The following is a 19,235-nucleotide window of genomic DNA, read 5'->3' on the forward strand; positions in this document are numbered from 1 at the left end:
CTTTGTACTTCACAAGCCAAGAATCATAAATGTAAGATGAAGGCTGGGAAGGAGAATTAACAGAACAACTGGGAAACCGTTTTTAAAACAAACCTGCTGGTATGTGTCTGGGTAAACATTCTCCCTCCTGTAAAAGGGCAAGGTTCGTACCCTGTGCATCTGAAACAGAGAAGCAGGATAGAGTAGTAGCTAAAAGCCCTGGCTCTAGAGCCAGGCTACCAGGGTTCTAGGTCCAACTGTGCAACTTTAAACAACATATGAGCTTTCTGTATTTTATTTTTCTGCCCTATAAAAGAGATGATAACAATAGTACTTCACAGGGTTGTCATGAAAATAATATGAGTTAATACATGTAGACCATTTAGAACCTGACCGTAGTAAACGCAGGTTTGCTATCATTTTGCATAATGAGATAATATTTAAAAGGCCTGACCTGTAATAAATATTAGCTCCCTTGCTTTATATATAGTTTAGATCACTGGAAAAACTCACATTCTTTGAAAAGTATTTGCCTAATGTCAGTTACCTTGGTGCTAGGATAAACAGCTATTTATTACATTTTTTAGGGATTAGCCAGTTTCTTTTTTTAACTTTTGTCCCGGGGCTCTCCTCTATCCCTTCCTAAATGTCATTTTCCTGTTTAACAAATTTGATAACAGTCTCCTCTGCCAAATCATTTAACCCATCTTAACTGTTTCATCCATTTCACCCTAGGGGCACCTCATTGAAACAGATAGTGTTTCTCTTTTGCTCATGGAACCTGGAGTCACTTAAGCTGTTTTCTCTAATTCATTCTCCTCTCTATACACTCACAGTAAGAAGTCATGTCTCTAGGTTTTAATTCCTCTAATTTCAATTGACATTTTCTAAGTAGTAAACCAGTTTTCTCCACTGGCCTATAAGTTACATATGTGCAGGGATGTTCAAAGCTATATCCCCACTGCCTAGCAAAATGCTAGGAACAAGAGGTACTTTATAAATATTTGTTGAAGAAATCAGTCAATGCTGAAGGACTTAATAAAGTATCAAAAGAAGTATCCTACCCCCTCCCCAATTAACTAGAACCTAATTAAGAAATTATCTGAAATTAATCAGAATATGAATTGCCTTCTACTTTTAAAAGAAAAAATTAATTTTAGAGCCCTAAACTGGTCTCATGGATTTAATTTAATACAATTATAACAGTTTCCAGACCATACCCTGGAGTAAGCATACATTCATTTCAGTGGCCTAGGCCTTCAATAGCTACACAATATACAATGAGAATAGTTATGAACATGTCAAAAGTGAGTTAGTATCATCAGGCCCTTACCACATAGGGTAGGATATTGGCCTTTGAACTTACTCTTCCCACTGCCTCAAATTCTCTTTTCCTAAATACCAGAACAGCTTGTTCCTTCACTACATTCCAGTCTCTGTGCAAATTTCACGTTTTCAGAGAGGCGTTCCTTGACAATTTTGTTTAAGATGAGTCACTTTCTTCTCCTATCATTCTTTATTTCCTTTTCCTACTTTTGAAAAACTTTTAAAACTAGGTTTATTGAAGTATAATTGAACTACAATAAACTGCACATATTTAAAGTGTACAGTATGATGTTTAACAATTAGATACACCTGTGAAACCATCTCCACACTCAAGACAATAAATATCCATCACCTCCAACAGTTTCCTCATGTTCCTTCATAATCCCTTTCACGCCCCTTCTTTCCACCCCCAGCTAGTCACTGATCTATATTCTGTCAGTATAGATAAGTTTGCTTTCTCTAGAATTTTATGTAAATGGAATCATACAGAAAGAATCTACACTGTTCTGGAGGGTCTGGTTTCTTTTACTCTGCAAAATTATTTTGACATTTATTCCGTGTGATGAATGCATCAACTATTTGTTCCTTTTTATTGCTGAGTATTATTACATTGTGCTGGTATACTACAGTTTGTTTATTCACCTGTTGATGGACTTTTAGGCTGTTTCCAGTTGTAGGCTATTACAAATAAGGCTGCTATAAACATTCGTATTCAAATCTCTGCACAGCATATGCTTTTATTTATCTTAGGTAAATACCCAACAGTAGAATAGCTGGGCCATGTAGAAGAGGTATATTTGACTTTCTAAGAAACTATCAAACTATTTCCCAAAGTGGTTGTGCCATTATACATTCCCACCAGCAGTGTCTGAGAGTTCCAGTTGATTCATATCATTGTCAACACTTGGTGTGGTCAGCTTTTTTAAATTTTAGACCTTCTAGTAAGTGGTATCACATTATGGTTTTCATTATAGTTTTGCACTTTCCTAATGTCTAATGATGCTGAACATCTTTTCACACGCATATTTGCCATCCATATATCTTCTCTGGTGGAATCTCTGTTCAGATCTTTTGCCCATTATAAAAATTGGTTTGTTTCCTTATTACTGAGTTTTGAGAGTTCTTTATATATTCTGAATACAAGTCTGTTATCACATGCAATTTGCAAATGTTTTCTTCCAGTCAGAAGTTTGCCTTTTCATTCTTGTAACAGTGTCTTTCAAAGAGCGGAATTTTAAAAAAATTTTTCATGAATCCTAATGATCATTTTTTCTTTTACAATTGTGCTTTTGTTGCCTAACCCAAGTTCAAGATTTTTCCTAAATTAGTTTCCTAAATTTTCTTCTAAAAGTTTTATAGTTTTAGATTTTATATTTAGGCCTATGATTTTTAGCTAATTTTTATATATGGTATGAGATATGAATTGAAATCTATTTTTCTGCATATGGATCTCTAACTGTTCCAGCATTATTCATTGAAAAGTCTCTCCTTTCTCCATAGAATTGCCTTTTCACCTTTGTCAAAAATAAATTGATCTTCTATATGATGTCAATTTCTAAACCCTTTATTCTGTTCTATTGATCTGCATGTCTGTATTAAATCAATACACCACTGTCTTGATGACCATAGCTTTATAGTAAGTCTTGGAGTCAAGAATTGACCTTCTCTCACTTTATTATTCTTTTTCAAAGTTATTTTGTTCATTCTTCATCCTTTGCATTTCTGTATGAATTTTAGGAGAAGCTTGACAATTTCCACCAAAAAAAAACAAAAAACAAAACTCCTCCTGGGATTTTTATTAGGATTACATTGAATGTACAAGTAGATTTGGGAAGAACTAACATGTTAACAATTTTGAGTCCTCCAATTCATGAACACAGTATACCTTTCCATTTATTTAGGTCCTATATGATTTCTTTCAGCAATGCTTTGTAATTTTAAGTGTACAAGTCTGGCACATCTTTTGACAGTTCATTCCTTAGAATTTCATGTTTTTGATGATATTGTAAATTGTGATGTTTTTTATTTCAAGTTCTGATTGTTTATTGTTAGTATATAGAAATACAAATGATGTTCAATATTGATCTTGTATTCCTTATCTCTTATATCTTATTGACCTTACATCCTACTGATCTTGCTAATCTCATTTATTCTGTAGCTTTTATGTGAATCTCGTGAGATTTTATATACAGATAATCATGTCATATGTGAACATAAACAGTTTTACTTCTTCCTTTCCAACCTGTATGCATTTTATTTATTTTTCGTGATTTATTGTGCTGGCTAGAACCTCCAGTACAATGTTAGATAGAAGTGGTGAGAGTGGACATCCTTACCTTGTTTCCTGAACATAGCAAGAAAGCATTCAGTCTTTCATGGTTAAGTGTGGTGCTAGCTATAGGTCATTTATCCCAGAGAAATGTAAACTTATTTTCACATAAAAAACCTATACAAAAATGTTTATAACAGCTTTATTCATAAGAGCCAAAAACTGGAACCAACTCAGATGTCCTTCAATGGCTGAATCATTAAACAAGCTATCGTACACCCATACCATGGAATAGTCCTCAGCAGGACAAAGGAATGACCTATTGACAAACAGAATAATTTGTATGGATTTCAAGGGAATCATGCCAAATGAAAAAAAGCCAATCCCAAAGGTTATATACTGTATGATTCATTCATATAATATTCTTGAAATGACAAAATGATAGAGATGGAGAACAGATTTGTAGTTGCCAGAGGTTAAAGAGTGGACAGGGAGAGAGATGGCCATGGCTATGAAAAGATAGCAGAAGGATTCCTTGTAGTGGTACTGTCTTTATCTTGACTGTAGTGATGGTCACACAATTTACACGTGATAAAATTGCATAGAACTAAACATATACACACACAGACAAATGAGTGCATGTAAAACTGGTGAAATATGAATAATAATGGATTTTATCAATGCCAACTATCTGCTTGTGATATACTACAGTTGTACAAGATGTTACCATTGGGGAAAACTGGGTGAGTCTATACAGAATATCTTTCTTATTGTGTCTTATAACTGCGTGAATATACAATTATCTCAAAATACGAACTTTTAAAAAAGAAAATGAAAAGTTGAGCCTAGAGATATCAGGCAAAGAACTGAATAAAATATTGTGTATCCACAGTGTGGACTATTATGCAGCTATTTAAAAGAACAAATTAGAGCTTATTTACTTGTTAGAATTTCATAAAGCTTTGTCAAATGAGGAAAGTAGAGTTCAGAAACATGTGGTAAGATTCTATTTTTAAGAAACAATACCCAAAAATACTCCTACAGGGCTTCCCTGGTGGCGCAGTGGTTGGGAGTCCGCCTGCCGATGCAGGGGATACGGGTTCGTGCCCCGGTCCGGGAGGATCCCACGTGCCGTGGAGTTGCTGGGCCCATGGGCCGTGGCCGTTGGGCCTGCGCATCCGGAGCCTGTGCTCTGCGGCGGGAGAGGCCACGGCAGTGAGAGGCCCGCATACCGCAAAAAAAAAAAAAAAAAAAAAAAAATACTCCTACATATACTTCTCATGCGTGTGTGTGTGTGTGTGTATATATATATATATATATATATATATATATGTGCGCATATATATATATATATATATATATGCATATATATTTGTACGTAGCTGTGAGGTGTGTGTGTGTGTGTGTGTGTGTGTGTGTGTGTGTGTGATTCGGCAATGGATAAATACATGTGAACATACATACTAGTTTGTTAACATGAATTACCTTGATGAGAGAACGGATGATACGGATGGTTTGGAGGGACTGGGGGAAGGAGTAACCAAGAAAAACAGAAAAAAAAAAAAATAGAGCACTAAAAATACTAATACATAAAACAATAACTGTATTTTTTTTTTTTTTTTTTTTTGCGGTATGCGGGCCTCTCACTGTTGTGGCCTCCCCCGTTGCGGAGCACAGGCTCCGGACGCGCAGGCTCCGGACGCGCAGGCTCAGCGGCCATGGCTCACGGGCCCAGCCGCTCCGCGGCATATGGGATCCTCCCAGACCGGGGCACGAACCCGTATCCCCTGCATCGGCAGGCGGACTCTCAACCACTTGCGCCACCAGGGAGGCCCAATAACTGTATTTTGATATGCAATTATGTATGTGGTTTGTGTTGTTATCAATTTATAGAAAATTTAAGAACTGTTATATTGTTTTTATTTTATTATTATTATTCAATAACCGTAAATTATACAGATATAATTTACATATCATTCAATTCACCCAAAGTGTATAATTCAGTAGTTTGTAGTATATTCAGAGTTGTACAATGATCACCACAGTGAATTTTAAAACATTTTTATCACCCTAAAAAGAAACACCATATCCATCAACAGTCATTCCCCTTTTACTCCCAATTCCCCATCCCTATAGCGAGGCAACCACTCATCTATTTTGTTTCTATAGATTTACCTATTATGGATATTTCATATAAATGGAATCATAAAATATATGGTATTTTGTGACTGACTTCTTTCACTTAGCACGTTTTCAAGATTTATCCATGTCGTAATATCTATCAGCATTTTATTTCTTTTTATTGCCAAATAATGTTCCATTTTATGGATATATTACATGGTATTTATTCATTCATGGGTAGAGCCTTGACCATGTGCATAGTCATCTGGGGATGATAATGATTATAGCAGAGTCCTCTTTATATCTTCCCCTAATCTTTCTGTTAAGCTGTCTGCCTCATTTGGTATCACACTCAGGTATTAGCTTTCCCTAATTGCCAGCTGGATGCTCTCTTGTTTTTGACAATTCCCTTATATACAAATTGCTCCAGAGTTGGTCCAATTCCATTTGGGCAGGAGTAGTTTTTGAGGCCAGTCTTTGAAGTTTGGGCTTACCCCAAGAGGGCATTTCTTAACTATGTCTTTCCCTTGTTCTCTAAAACTATCTGGCTACCATTTAGCTTTAGCTTGTTGTCCTAATGCCTCCTTTTAATCACTTACCCCAAAATCTCCATTGTTTTTAATAATCACCTTAAGCTTGAACTTCCTCATACTCTATTTCAAATAAAATCAGTTCCTTGAGATAGAGCTGTCTGTATTTAAGGACGCTTTGGCAAAATCTTTGAGCCACTGCTCTGGGCACTGGGCAGGGATGGTAGCCCCTGGTCTTCTCATCTCAGCCTGCCTTTCTAGACATGCAACCTCAGCCCTACAAGCAAGCTGGAATGAGGGCAATCAGGGCCTCACTATTCTTGGCCTCCCACAAGTAGGATAGAGCCTCCACTTTGTGAATAGAGGCTGCATGGACAAAGGGAGCACTTGACCTCTCAGCTGTGTTCACCAGGAATTTAACTTCTATAACTTGGAGTTGTAGGGTATTAGAAATGCTGCTGGCCTGCCCCTTTAGATAAGATACCATATCTCTTGGATGGGCTCTGAGGAGAGAGGAGCCCATCCTCTTGGGCACACCCACCCAGAGTGGAGCTTCTTTCAAGCTGAGCTAGGGAAGGAAGGGTGGGAGGGAATAAGTCATGGCTCAAGTGCCATAGACTCCCTCTGTTCTTACCAAGTTTTAGTAGATTTTCTTGAATAAATCTTTCTTCATCCTTTGTATGTTCTTAGGACAATTTCCAGAGACTTTAAATGGTGGTTTTGTTTTGGTTTTTTATACAATTTTTTCCAGTTATGTTTGTTTGGCTGGGGAGAAGGTCCATGGAGCTCCTCACCTTGCCCTTCTGGAAGTGGAACCCCCAGAATTATTTTTTAAAAGACTGTGCAAAAGAAATTCCTGGTTTCATCACATACACTGAACTTCAGTTTCCTTATCTGTAAGTGGGGCTCATAATCCACACCACACTGCCTGGAACATAGTAGCCCTGAGTAACAACTGTTAGTTCTTCTTTCCCTCCTCTTATCTCCCTTTTGGAACTTAAAGAAGTTCTAGTTGAATAAAGAGGCCTGCCCAATAATGTGATGTCATGCTTAAGAATTTTAAGACTCCAAGAAAGTATTGCAAGTAAAGTAAGAAATATATGTAAACACTATTTAAAAAGTGATCTTCAGACCCAAGCAAGGGTTCTTTCAGTGGTTTGGCTCCTGAGAAAATACTTTAACAAAACCAGAAACAGCATGATTCAAGGTCTCATTCTTCTTCCTTCCTCTCCCTCACCACCTCCCCCTACCCCAGTTTCTCCCAATTCACTTCCCCACTGCATTAAAACCTTTCACCAACATAGGAGAATTACTGAGTTGAAACTGAATGATTGAATAGTTAAAAGAATAAAATTCAGTCAGTCTATATAAAGATTTGTAAAGTGATTAGTAACCAGTATTCTCTCTGAGCTGTTTCTGTACAGCAGCCTGGAACTTGAAATAAGGTCTCTCTCTCTCTCTCTCATACTCTCATTCTCACTCTCACTCTCTCTCTGTCTCCTTCTCTTTCTCTTTCTTTTAAGAAATGAAAATCTCATGAAAGGCATTTCCAATGTCATGTTTCATTCATTGAACAAAGGCAATTTAATGCCTAGAATGTGTGTAGCACTATTCTAGGTACTTGGTCCCTGGTTTGCATCTTAGGAGATGAGATTTGAGGAGCTGGCCAATCAGCATATGCTTTACCAAACCAAAAAATTATTGTCACGTTTGCTCGATCTTTGTGTAGCTTATCCACCTACTCATAGCTTAAAATGATCAGTAGAAACAATGTGGATGTGACCCTAGGAGAGGCTGTAATTGGCACCTACCTTTAACTCCACCATGTACCAGCTTTAGAGCTGGCCAAGGACAAATAGTGTCTTGCTATCAACTTCTCATATAGGTAATATTGAGCAACCTGAATTCCTTAAAACAGATTCCTAAACTGCTACAAACTTTTTGACCTTCTTAAGAGATCTAGAACCCAATCGTTTCAATTTAAAAACCTAGATATCTTCTTTTAAATAAAAAATTCAGAGACTTGGGATAGACTTTAAAAAATTTAAATCTGAAACTAGGAAGATTTTATATAGTTTGGATTGTGAAATGAAAATTACATTATTTGGTTTAGCAGGTGCATAAAGAATCCTTACTACTTTTAATATTAGCAAGACATATTCCTACATTCAAGAAATACATCTTATATACAAATAACTATAATGTTAGATAAAAAATATTTGTTATAATAGATGGTCTGTAAATGCCACTTAAAACATTCCTGTTAGGGGAACTAGAAAGGGTTTCATAAAGGAGATATCATCTGATCCAAAGCCAAAGAAGAGGCATAAATGTGGGGACATAATAAAAGAAACCCAAGTATATTACAGGCTGCCATTAAAGACAAGCCAGTAATCCCACGTGCTTGGAGCACTGGGGGAATGGAAATAAAATTAGAGGATTTGTAGTAATCATGAAGACCCCAAAATGTCATCAGAGGAGTTGGGAGTTTATTTTGAAGCCAACTGAAGCCATGCCAGAGTTTTGAAATAAGGAGTGATAATCAAAACTGTCTTAAAGAGATTATTGTGACATCCACGTATAAACTAGATTTTTAAAAATCAGAGGTAAGAAGACGAACACGGAGGCCATAGTTGTATTACACCAGGTGGGCCTGAACGAAGAGAACAAAATCACACTAGATGTCAGTTCCATAAATATGAAAGAGGAATTCGAATCAAGGAAATGGATGCAAGAGATACTAAGATGAGGGATGAGTGGAACTTGGGGACTGATGTCAGTGGTGAGAGGGGGAGTGCAAGGTGTTTTGCAGTTTAATGTCTGTGTGCTAGGGAGGGTGACAATGTTCTTCAAAAGAGAAAGGAAACAGAGAAAGATAAGATTTGGGGAAAGAAGGAAAGTCATGTTTCATTTATTCAATAAATATTTGCTGAGCACTTACTATGTGCCAGGACTGTTCTGGGGGGATGAGAGTTATCTTTAATTTTTAAAACACTTTATGTGTTGAAGGCAGTGTTCTCAGTCTGTGTGACTCCAAAGGCAGAGCTGGATTGAGTGAGTAGGAGTCAGCCAGGAAGTAAAATACCTTTCTAATAAATGGAGGCTTCTGGATAAGTAGTAAGAGCTCTGTTACAGGCAGTATTCAAGCCTAAACTGGATGATATTCTTCCAGGAACACTGTGACAAGGGATTCCTGCATTAAGAGAGAGGGTAGACTAACCTCTCTGCAAGTCCTCTCTCGATCTTAAGTAAGCGTCTATTCGTTCCATGATCTACTCCTGTGGGTTCTATTATTAATCTCTGGTTTCTCTCAATTATTAAATAAATTAGTCTGTCTGCCATTCAGTAAAACTCACACATTTACATCTGTTATTCTTAAATTATTTTTGGTTAGGGCTCTTCTTCTTTATTAAAAAAATTCTACCCAGTAATGTTACCTCTGTAGCTAATTTAGAATGTCAACCCTGGTAGACTGGGTTATAAATATCAGAGAGGAAAAGGATTTCTTGTGCCTAATAATATTTTTGTTTGGAAGAAGCCTCACAAACGAGAAATGAATTATCTTGACTTCAAGATTGCGATGCAGTTTCTGTATTTTGCAGCAATTCAAGAAGAAAAAAAATACCTCAGGGTGGTTCATTTTGATACAGCAAGGTACAGAAAGAGAATAATTGTTCTACAAATACTGTAAAGCTTTAGTTCAGAAACATTTATCTGTGCTGCATTTTAAAAAAAAGAAAGGGGAGGGAAGGAAAGGAGAGCAAAACGGGAACCTGTCGGGAGCTCCCCTATAAGCTATAGTTAAAGCTTTGCATTTCCTGGTGTTTCTTTTGAAACGTAAAATTCCACAACAAATAGCTCTGTAACGTATAACCAGTATGAAGATTCAATTCAGATTTAAGCACTTTGGTTTGCTTTTGAATCTTGCTATTTTCTGCATTTGTTTTGACTGCTCTCATCATTCAAGATTGACGGTTGGATGGGTGTGTAGGAGGAAGCAGCAGCAGCAGGCTTACAGCTTGCAGACAAAAAAAATCTGCCTTATCTGATGGCTATTATTGAAAATGCGAGGTGTAGCCTGGGCTGGGTAATGAAGGGGAGCGAGCGAGGGGGAGCAAGGAGCATGGAGCTGCATACTGATGAGTGTAGGAGTACTTGATAAAAAGAATCCTGGCTGCTGGCCGTGCATTGCTCATTGTGGAGTACTCCAACAATCACATAGAACGCAGACCAGCCTAAGCTGACAGCTTGATATGCCTTCTTCTGCTGCCTGGTTTTGGGGGCTGTGTGACGTACTGGTCGGTAGTAAAGATTAATATGTAAGAAATGTGGAGCTAGGATCAAGTCATACTCCACAGCCTGCCTGGCAAACTATGTTTTACTTCTGACTTTGCTCTCTCGCTGAGAACATTAATCTGTCAAGCTGGCGGGCTCCTTTGATAGCAACTTTCCCAGGAGCATGATGTGGCAATGCCACCTCTCAGCCCAGGACTACCGCTATTACCCCGTGGACGGCTACTCCCTGCTTAAACGCTTCCCTCTTCATCCTCTTACAGGACCCAGATGCCCTGTCCAAACAGTGGGACAATGGTTGGAAAGCATTGGGCTACCTCAGTACGAGAACCACCTGATGGCTAATGGATTTGACAATGTGCAGTTTATGGTAAGACGCTCTCTGTGGCCACGGAGCTGCCTTTTGTCTGTCTTTGCTTCTTATGTGTCTTACACGGCTCAGAAGCAGCCTGATTTGCACCAAAACCGGTCAATTTTATATACGTAACTGCATTAGAAAATCGGATGCCCTTAGGACTGAACTTACTGTGTAACATATAGGCACTTGCTGAAAAATGAGATCTATGTGTATTATATGAATGAACCGGTGAGAGTACTATTTATAGGCAGTGAAAGAAGATGAGCATTTATATTCTCCCTGTCATTCTTTGTGTGATTTTTATAGATTTGTAATCTCAGAATACCCAGTTAGTTTATAGAACTCTTCAGTTAATTCTAGATTCCTAACACATATTATTTCATTTGCGCATCAGTGTTCAGTAATTAATTAGACAATTTGTTATGTTTACGGTGTGAAGATCTTTTTTTTTTCCTGATAATTGTTCAATAAGCAGTTTAAATTGTGTGGATGACCTTTAGTTCGTTAGCAAACTGATTCAAATGTTCTATTATATAGACAGCTTTCACTTACTTCACATGCTGATTGAAGAGCAATGAGGTATTGTTTATTACTTTATGTAGAAAACAAACACTTCCATCAATTAACTGTCAATATCTAGAAAGAGAGGCTGATGGACTAAGTACATTCATGTACTTCTGAATACTGGTCTGCCTGCAATCTAAACCTGGTATGTGCAAACTTCCCACTGCGACGAATATAGGTGAGAAAGGAGGAGGGGGAAACGTGCAGACCCATAATACAGCTTTCTGATCATTCACATACCTCCCCCCATGCTCATCAGTTTCCCTTGTTAAGCTACGTCACAGTCCTTATTAGCTTTCTTTGCTTTTAAGGTCCCATCACACATATCACTTACCCCTAAATTTAGACAGAGCTACATAACATAGGCATGTAGCACAAAATGGCTTGCAGAAACAATTAATAGCTATTTCTAAATAAAATGCTGGGGCTGACACCTGAAGCCTATTAGTAACAAAATTGATAACACAGTACTGAGAGCTAGGCATGTCTTTTTATTTCCATTAGAGATTATTTTCTCCAAACTTGACGATTGTAGATTTGAAAATTATTCAGACTGTTAAACTTCTGCTGCTTCTCCAAAAATGTGTGCCCCATGAGCTTTTTCTTTTAAAGCTGCATAAATGTAGTAAGACATATGAGCTCTATATAATTGTATCCATAGAACTCTCTATGAAGCTGTTTTTATAACGAGACCTGCAGCTACTGTTATTTTTCTCGTGTTTAAGAATGCTGTCACAGATTAGACAGATATTTTGGGTATTAAAATAGGGGAAAAGTGAAATTACTTCAATTGCTATAAGAGTCTTAGGACAGACTGAGCAGAATTAGGACAGACTTAGGACACTAAACAGGTGACACTAAGAATTAGAGGAACCATCGAGTAGAATGAAAGTCTTCTCATTGTCGTTATATTTACTGTGCATTTGGATAAGTCTTTATTCTTTCTCCTTATCTCTACTTGAAATAAGACTCATTCCCACTCCTCAAACCTGTGTCCAAATTTATTCTGGTCCCATGAGAAGTTAGGTAGGTCTTTGGATTCTCTGGATTGTCTGCTTGGAAAATTTTAATTCAGCATAACTTTCCTCTGAATGTTAAAGACTTTTGAGTAAATATAATCCCTTTTTGAAAGCCCAGTGCAAAAGTTAATCAAACATGTTTCCAATAAGCATTTGGAGATCGGAAAAAACATTCATGAATGAAATATGTATAAGCACTCCAAAATGTACCCAGGAGGCAAAAAATCCTGGACATATGTGACAAAACCAACGTCTGATCTTCTCCATAGATTATTGTCTTTATTTTTTAAATTCCAATATTGTATATAATTTTTCAGAAATTAAGAAAACATGGTTAATTCAGAATAGTCGAATACTTTCTACATGAAACAGAATTAACTTTAAAAATTTGAGTTATCTTTCAGAGGAGTTAATTATGAAAATGAAGCAAATCATAAAAGTGTTATCAATCATCGCTTTACATGCTGCCGTACACCACTTATTTGCTACTTGTATCATAAAAAAACAATTTCTATCTCTATAAAAATTATTTATTGGTCTCCATAATCTATTTAATTATGAACTTAGTTAAAGTGCACTAATATGATCAGCCAACTTTAAGAAATAGATTTCATTAATGTGGTGAAAAAATCTGTTGGACTTGCTTAATCTGCACTCAGTATCATATTCTAGCTTTTGTTTTTCTTGAAGCACATTCTGACCTGCATTTATTCATCCTGTTGCCTAAGCAACAAGCACCACACTCCTGTTAACTATGATGTAGTGCAGGTCTTATTAGCTTTTTAGAACAAGACAGTAGAGACATCAAAAGGATATAATTAATGTTGGTTGAAATATCATAGTACATCCATGCATTGATATATTTTATTTAGGAAACATTCTCAAGAGTTAATCTTTCATTTAATCAATATTCCATTCATGAATATGAGTTTCAAAGGGTTCATGTAAGTAACTTTAAAAGTATTTACTGAAAGCTTTACAGATTTTTTTTGTTAACTCTGTTCTATGTACTCTTACACATAAACACAATATATGGATGATTTATCCACATGGCTGTGATTAACTTTAATAAAAATTTCTTACATCAATCTCTAGGCATGGTTAGAAAAGAAAGACCCCCATTTATTTTAAAATATTTATCAATAATTGCTTCTCCTTTGGGCTCTTAATACTTATTCTTGATTTTATTGATGTGTCAATTTTTTTTAAATATCTGAAAGTCAGAATTCCAAACTTTTTCTTTATGTAACTGGTCATGGTTTGCAGAATAGTTTTGTACACAGTATTGACATTTATGTAGCCTTAAAAATGTCAAATAAATGGAAATTGGTACAAAGAATAGCTACAAAAGTACATCTGGTCACCTAAGACTTTGGGAAAGTCAGATCTATGTTGCAATCAAAAGTCTGAAACTTCAACACAGAAACCCTTTGTCTAAAGACTTATCCAAGCCCCACTCTACCTGTTCATTCCCTCTGATGTCATATATCATCAGCTCCCATCTAGTTAGGCATGTCTACCTGCTACTCACTAGCCTCTGGGAATGCCACCATGGTCCTCTGACATCCCACCTGTTTTCCCCAACTTTGCCACATATAGAATGTGTCTGTTTCAACATTACCTTTTTTCTTTTCACTAAGGAGTTTAAGTATGAAGTGATTATTGTACAAAATGCCCATGATGATTTACTTTCTTATTATATATGTTTCTATCATCATGTCTTTTCCTAGTCTGATGACTGCTTCCTAAAATTTGTCTCAAACAATTAATATCCATTCTTGTCTTGATGACTGCTCATTTGTACTCTCCCTCAACCCTCACAGCTATTTCCTTTCCTTCCCCTCTGTCTTTTATCCTCTAAGATCTAACTCAATTTCTACCTAGTTTGTATAGCTTTTCTCAAGGACTCCAGTCCTTAGCAGCCTCTCTTTTCTCTGATCTCATATAGTGGTTGTATTTGGCATGAAAAATAACATTTGGCATGCCATGATTCACTCTCTAGAATTAGGAGTTAAGTTTTCACTTGTATATATCTTGTCTCCCCAACTAGACTGGAAGCTCTTCAAGTCCAAGTTCTGTGTATTCAATTTCCTTGCCTTTCTCACACTCCTAGCATAATGTTGTATACATAGAAATCTCCCCATAAAAACTGGATGCACAGCAGGTTATTATAGATGGACCTCTGGCCTCATTTTTAAACTGGAAGCCTTGTTTTGCCAGTGGGAACATAGAGCATTAGTACCCTTCTTTCATTCATGCAACAAACACTCCTTAAACATTTTCAATATGCTAAGGGCAGTGTTAATTACTAGGGATATAACAGTAAACAATATATTGTCTTCGACCTCAAGCCGCTTACAGTATTTCTCTCAGACATATATTATTTATATACACAATGCATACACATTCCTTCATGTGCTCACACACACACACACGTGTATGCACACACTATATCATGGGGGTCTTGCCCCTCATCCTTTTGTATAATCACCATCCTTCAGCATATTACTTACCAGCAATTGTTTTTTCAGAAGCAAATTACAGTAGGCAATGGAAGAGGTAAAATCTATCATAGCATGGAGTAATGGAAAATAAAGATACCAATAACATCAGAACACTGGCAGTGTTATGGTAGATTTGTAGTCCAAAGACTGTATTAAGAAGTTTATATTACTTGGAAAACTGACTCATAGCCTCACCATGTTCTAGCTAACAGTCATATTTTTAAACTCTAATCAAAAGGGGGGAAGAATGAAATTATATCAACTTATTTTTTTTAGCATCTCCTGTGTTTTCTAGCAATTGCCGTCTAGGTTGACTTGGGGTGCTTTGACCACTGTTAAAATGTTCAAAATGTGCACAGAGTAAGATACAAAAATAATACCTGGAGCCCTACGTGAATTAGCATTTTTGTACACTTGGGTAGGTAGTATTCATAAAGAACTTAGTGAAGGTCAAAGTGAGTACTGCCTATTAGACATTGAAGTGGAGTCACAGAGCTCTAGGAAGTCATCCATTTGAACCAAAGATTTGAACAAGATTGATCTTTTAGTATTTAATTGGAACTTTTTTTCATTTTTGTGGTACATTTTACATGCTAATAGACTTACTTCTTTTCTTCTCTTATAAATAACTTTTCTGTAATAAGAGCCCCATTTGCAGTTGACCTGATAAAAATGACCTTTTGAGTATCTTAGCAGCATATCATGATCCAAGTAAGAAGTTAAACTTTTGAAGCAGAAGAATAAATTGTCCCTAAGGGTAAGACTAATAACCCCCATGATGTTTTCCTGTTTCAAATATTGTTTAAGAAAATGTTATAAAATTACTGAGATTTAAAGGCATAAGAGAAATATACCTGTCACACTCCCTACGCCTTCCTTCTGAAACAGGCTAGGCTCTGAGTTGAGTAGGTGGCTTTATATTGAAAGTGCAGCTATAATTTTCTAAACTCATTTAGGCCAGTAGTTACACACCCACTTCTGAAAAAAAAAATCTTTTTTTTTCAACAACTGGCATTTAAAATCTGTTGGTAACCAACAGTCAAAGCCAGGAGGGAGTCATTCTTTATCTAGACAACAGCTTAATTACAAGTGTAACAGGCAACAGCCTCGCAGTGGCGTGCGAGAGAACTGAAGTAAGACTTCTCGCGCCCACTGTCTCACTTCTGTATGATTCGGTTTACTCACCTGTAGAATCAGTGTAATGAGAGGTCCAGGAGAAATGTTCTTTGGACTTGTTATTTAATATTTTGAGCTCTTTAAAAATGCAGGGTATGATACTGGTGCTGGCAGAGCTATTAATTGTTCTTGTAGCTCTCATTAGCCTTGGAAGATTGCTTGTGCGGCAGAAAACTCAGAAATGAGGGCATGTGCGGGCATGGCCATCTGAGAAGGATGAATGGCCTTCAGAAAAAACAGTAGCCACAATTCTAATCTGGTGACACGAAGGACAAAAGAGCCTCTTCTTCCACCTGCAAGTTACTCTGATTACATATTTAAGCATTAAAATACGCTGCCCCATTTTCTAATAATTCAGTACTATAGCTACCATCCCTAACTAATGCTCACATGAAATGGCCTTTAATTTAGTCATGTACCATATTGCATACATGCATAATATGATCTCCAGTATTGAATCAAATGACCAGATCTCTGGGATGAGGAATTTACTTCATGGATTTAAAAACTTGCTGAAACTGCTGAATTACAGACTAATTTTAAGAAATCCAGCCACAATCATTTTTCATTGCTTGAGAAATGGACAGATTTCTCAAACAGTGGCAATGACCTCCGTTGTCTCATTTCCAGTTCACGTCCTTTACTTCCGTAACCCAGCCTGCGTCCCAGCCCTTCCACCCAGTTTGTTCTCTTTTAAGTCAGCTGTAACCTGTTTCTTGATAAATTACCACCCCCACCCCTTTCTTTTCTCACTTCATTTCTCTTTGGCCTCTTTCAATGTCTGATTCTCACTGTCTGTTCCCTATTGGTATTTATTCTCCCACTGAAGTTTGTTTGGGTTCTGTGACATTACACTGACCTTTCCAGTCACTCCTATTCTCCTAATCCTCCTCCTGCCTCTAAAGGTGGGTGGTGCTCAACTTGTCCATCCATCAGGGAGATCATTGGTTCTCATAGATCCGTAGCTGCCCCTACTCTTCACCTCTTTCTACCTGGCATCCAAGACCATATAGCTACTCAGTAAACATTTCCATATACACGTATGTGTACCACACATTTAGCACAGACCTAGCATAGAATAAATGTCCAACAAGTGTTAAGTGTTACTGCAGTGATTACTCCAAGGTGATCTTTCTAAAGCACACATTTGCTTTAGCACTACTCTGCTTAAAATCTTTCAATGATTCTCAATTCCCTAAGGGACATTATATTTACACAATTCTTAATATGGCTTTCGTATTCAGGAAATGACCTTTATGACCTTCCTGACCCAACTTATTTCCCAGCCTCATCTGTTATCATTTCCTCTCTTTACTGTTGTCTAGAACTGCTTTTTTCTTTCATTGCCTGCCCTTTGCACATGCTGTTGTCTCTGCTGAGAATGATCTTCCTTCCCCTCTTAATTCCTTTTACCCTTTAGTTCTTAGTCTAGTTGTCACTTCTTTTACCTGTCACTTCTTCCCTGACCTTCCACGTACGGGTTAGGAGCCCTTCTTCCCCACCTTGCTGCGCCGTTATCACCAGTTTACTTGTCCAGCTACCCCACCACCTCCGCCCCACACAAACACTAGAACAGGACTCAGCAAACTTGTTTCTATAAAGGGCCGGATAGTAAATATTTTAGGTTTTGAAAGACATATGGTCTCTGTTGCAACTATTCAACACTTCTCTCATATCATGAAAGTGACCATAGACAATACACAAATAAATGGGTGTGTTCAAATATAACTTTATTTACAAAAAAACAGGAAGATCTAGTCAATAGGCCATCATTTGCTGCTACCTTGCACTTGATTTAGAAATATGATTTGAGAGTTAGAAATATGCTTTGATCCTCTATATCTCCAGGTACAACCCCTGGCTTACACATGTAGACACAGTAAATGTTTAATGAAAGGAGGAAGGATGAAGGAAAGGAAGAAAGGAGAAAGCGAGTAAGGAATCAGGCAGGTGGCTCCAGCAAGGTTCCTGAAAGCCTGTTTGGTTTACAGAGAACCCAGCCAATAGCTGAGGAAATTCAGAGCAAGATCCAGCCTTCAGGAGTCTGACAAGAGCAAAGAGGGTGTTTTTGCTCTTATCAGTCAGACTGGAGTATATTTTCAGCAAGGGAGCTGTACAGGCATAGGAACGAGAAAAACACAGCTGCAGAGGAAGCCTGTTATTCCCTCTGTTTGGAATTCCTTTCTCTTCCTTCACCTCACTGTGCAGCATTGTTCACGATTGAGCTTAAGCGTCACTTGCTCCAGGAAGCATTCCCTAATGCCATTCTGTCATCTGGCTTGCATGACTGCCCCTTCTCTGTGCACTCCTGGCATCCTTTTCTTAGCCCTAAGGTAGGCCTTATTATATTTCATTGCAATTATGTTATCTGTTCAGGTGTCGGCCTTCCACCCTAGAAAGTGAGATCCTTAGAGACAGAGAGTGGGTCTTATTTATCTTTGTATTCCTAAAACCTAGCACAGTGCCTGGTGTAAAGTAGCTTCTCAATAAATATTGATCAGATGGCATTTTAAAGTCTTATTTAGTTTCATAAAAATTATCCCATGTAATTCTCACCATATCCCTATCAGTAAGTATTAGTACCCCCATACTAATAACGAAGATAATGAGACTCAAAAAGTTTTTTAAATTCCCCAGCAGCACCTAGATTTTAAAACTAAACTGCTTTGACTTAGAAGTTCCCGCTCAATTCACTAAAACCACACTGTTTCATCATTCCTCCCTTCGTTCACTCAGCAAATGTATATAGAGCCCCTGTTAGATTGCAGACACTGAACAGGATATGGGCCCTGCCCTCCAAGCCCTCCTGGGTTGTCGTACTTCTGGTCCTTTGAGAGACCTCTTTATCTTCCTTCTCCTTACTTTTCTACCTCCTCCGCACGACTTCTCAAGAGGACCTGTTTTTCCAAGACCAGAACTCTCACTGCCAAATACATACCTTCATGTTTTGTGTGATTTCCCTCCTACCTAACATAGCCTGTCTCCTGATTCCCTGTTCAAGAGACTCATTCCCTAAGACCCTGGTCTTTCTACTTGCTCTGTGGAGACTTCCTTGCTCTGTGGAGACTTCCTCGCTCTGTGGAGACTTCCTCTACT

At 37.5% G+C, this 19,235-nt stretch overlaps 1 protein-coding gene across 15 annotated transcripts in view; it reads left to right on the plus strand.

The window, feature by feature from the left end:
* ANKS1B (ankyrin repeat and sterile alpha motif domain containing 1B) overlaps positions 1-19,235 on the plus strand; it is a 1,156,804-nt gene that overhangs the window by 723,631 nt on the left and 413,938 nt on the right. For 10 of the 15 annotated variants that reach the window (XM_060113531.1, XM_060113530.1, XM_060113534.1 and 7 more), the window contains exon 1: positions 10,685-10,888. In XM_060113531.1, the coding sequence (XP_059969514.1) occupies positions 10,685-10,888 (204 nt within the window). Of the gene's footprint in view, positions 1-10,684; positions 10,889-19,235 lie in introns of those variants that run through there. The other 5 variants (XM_060113525.1, XM_060113526.1, XM_060113527.1 and 2 more) reach the window with 1 other exon arrangement.

Source organism: Mesoplodon densirostris, chromosome 11 (assembly GCF_025265405.1).
Source record: "Mesoplodon densirostris isolate mMesDen1 chromosome 11, mMesDen1 primary haplotype, whole genome shotgun sequence".
NCBI classification, from domain to species: Eukaryota; Metazoa; Chordata; class Mammalia; order Artiodactyla; family Ziphiidae; genus Mesoplodon; species Mesoplodon densirostris.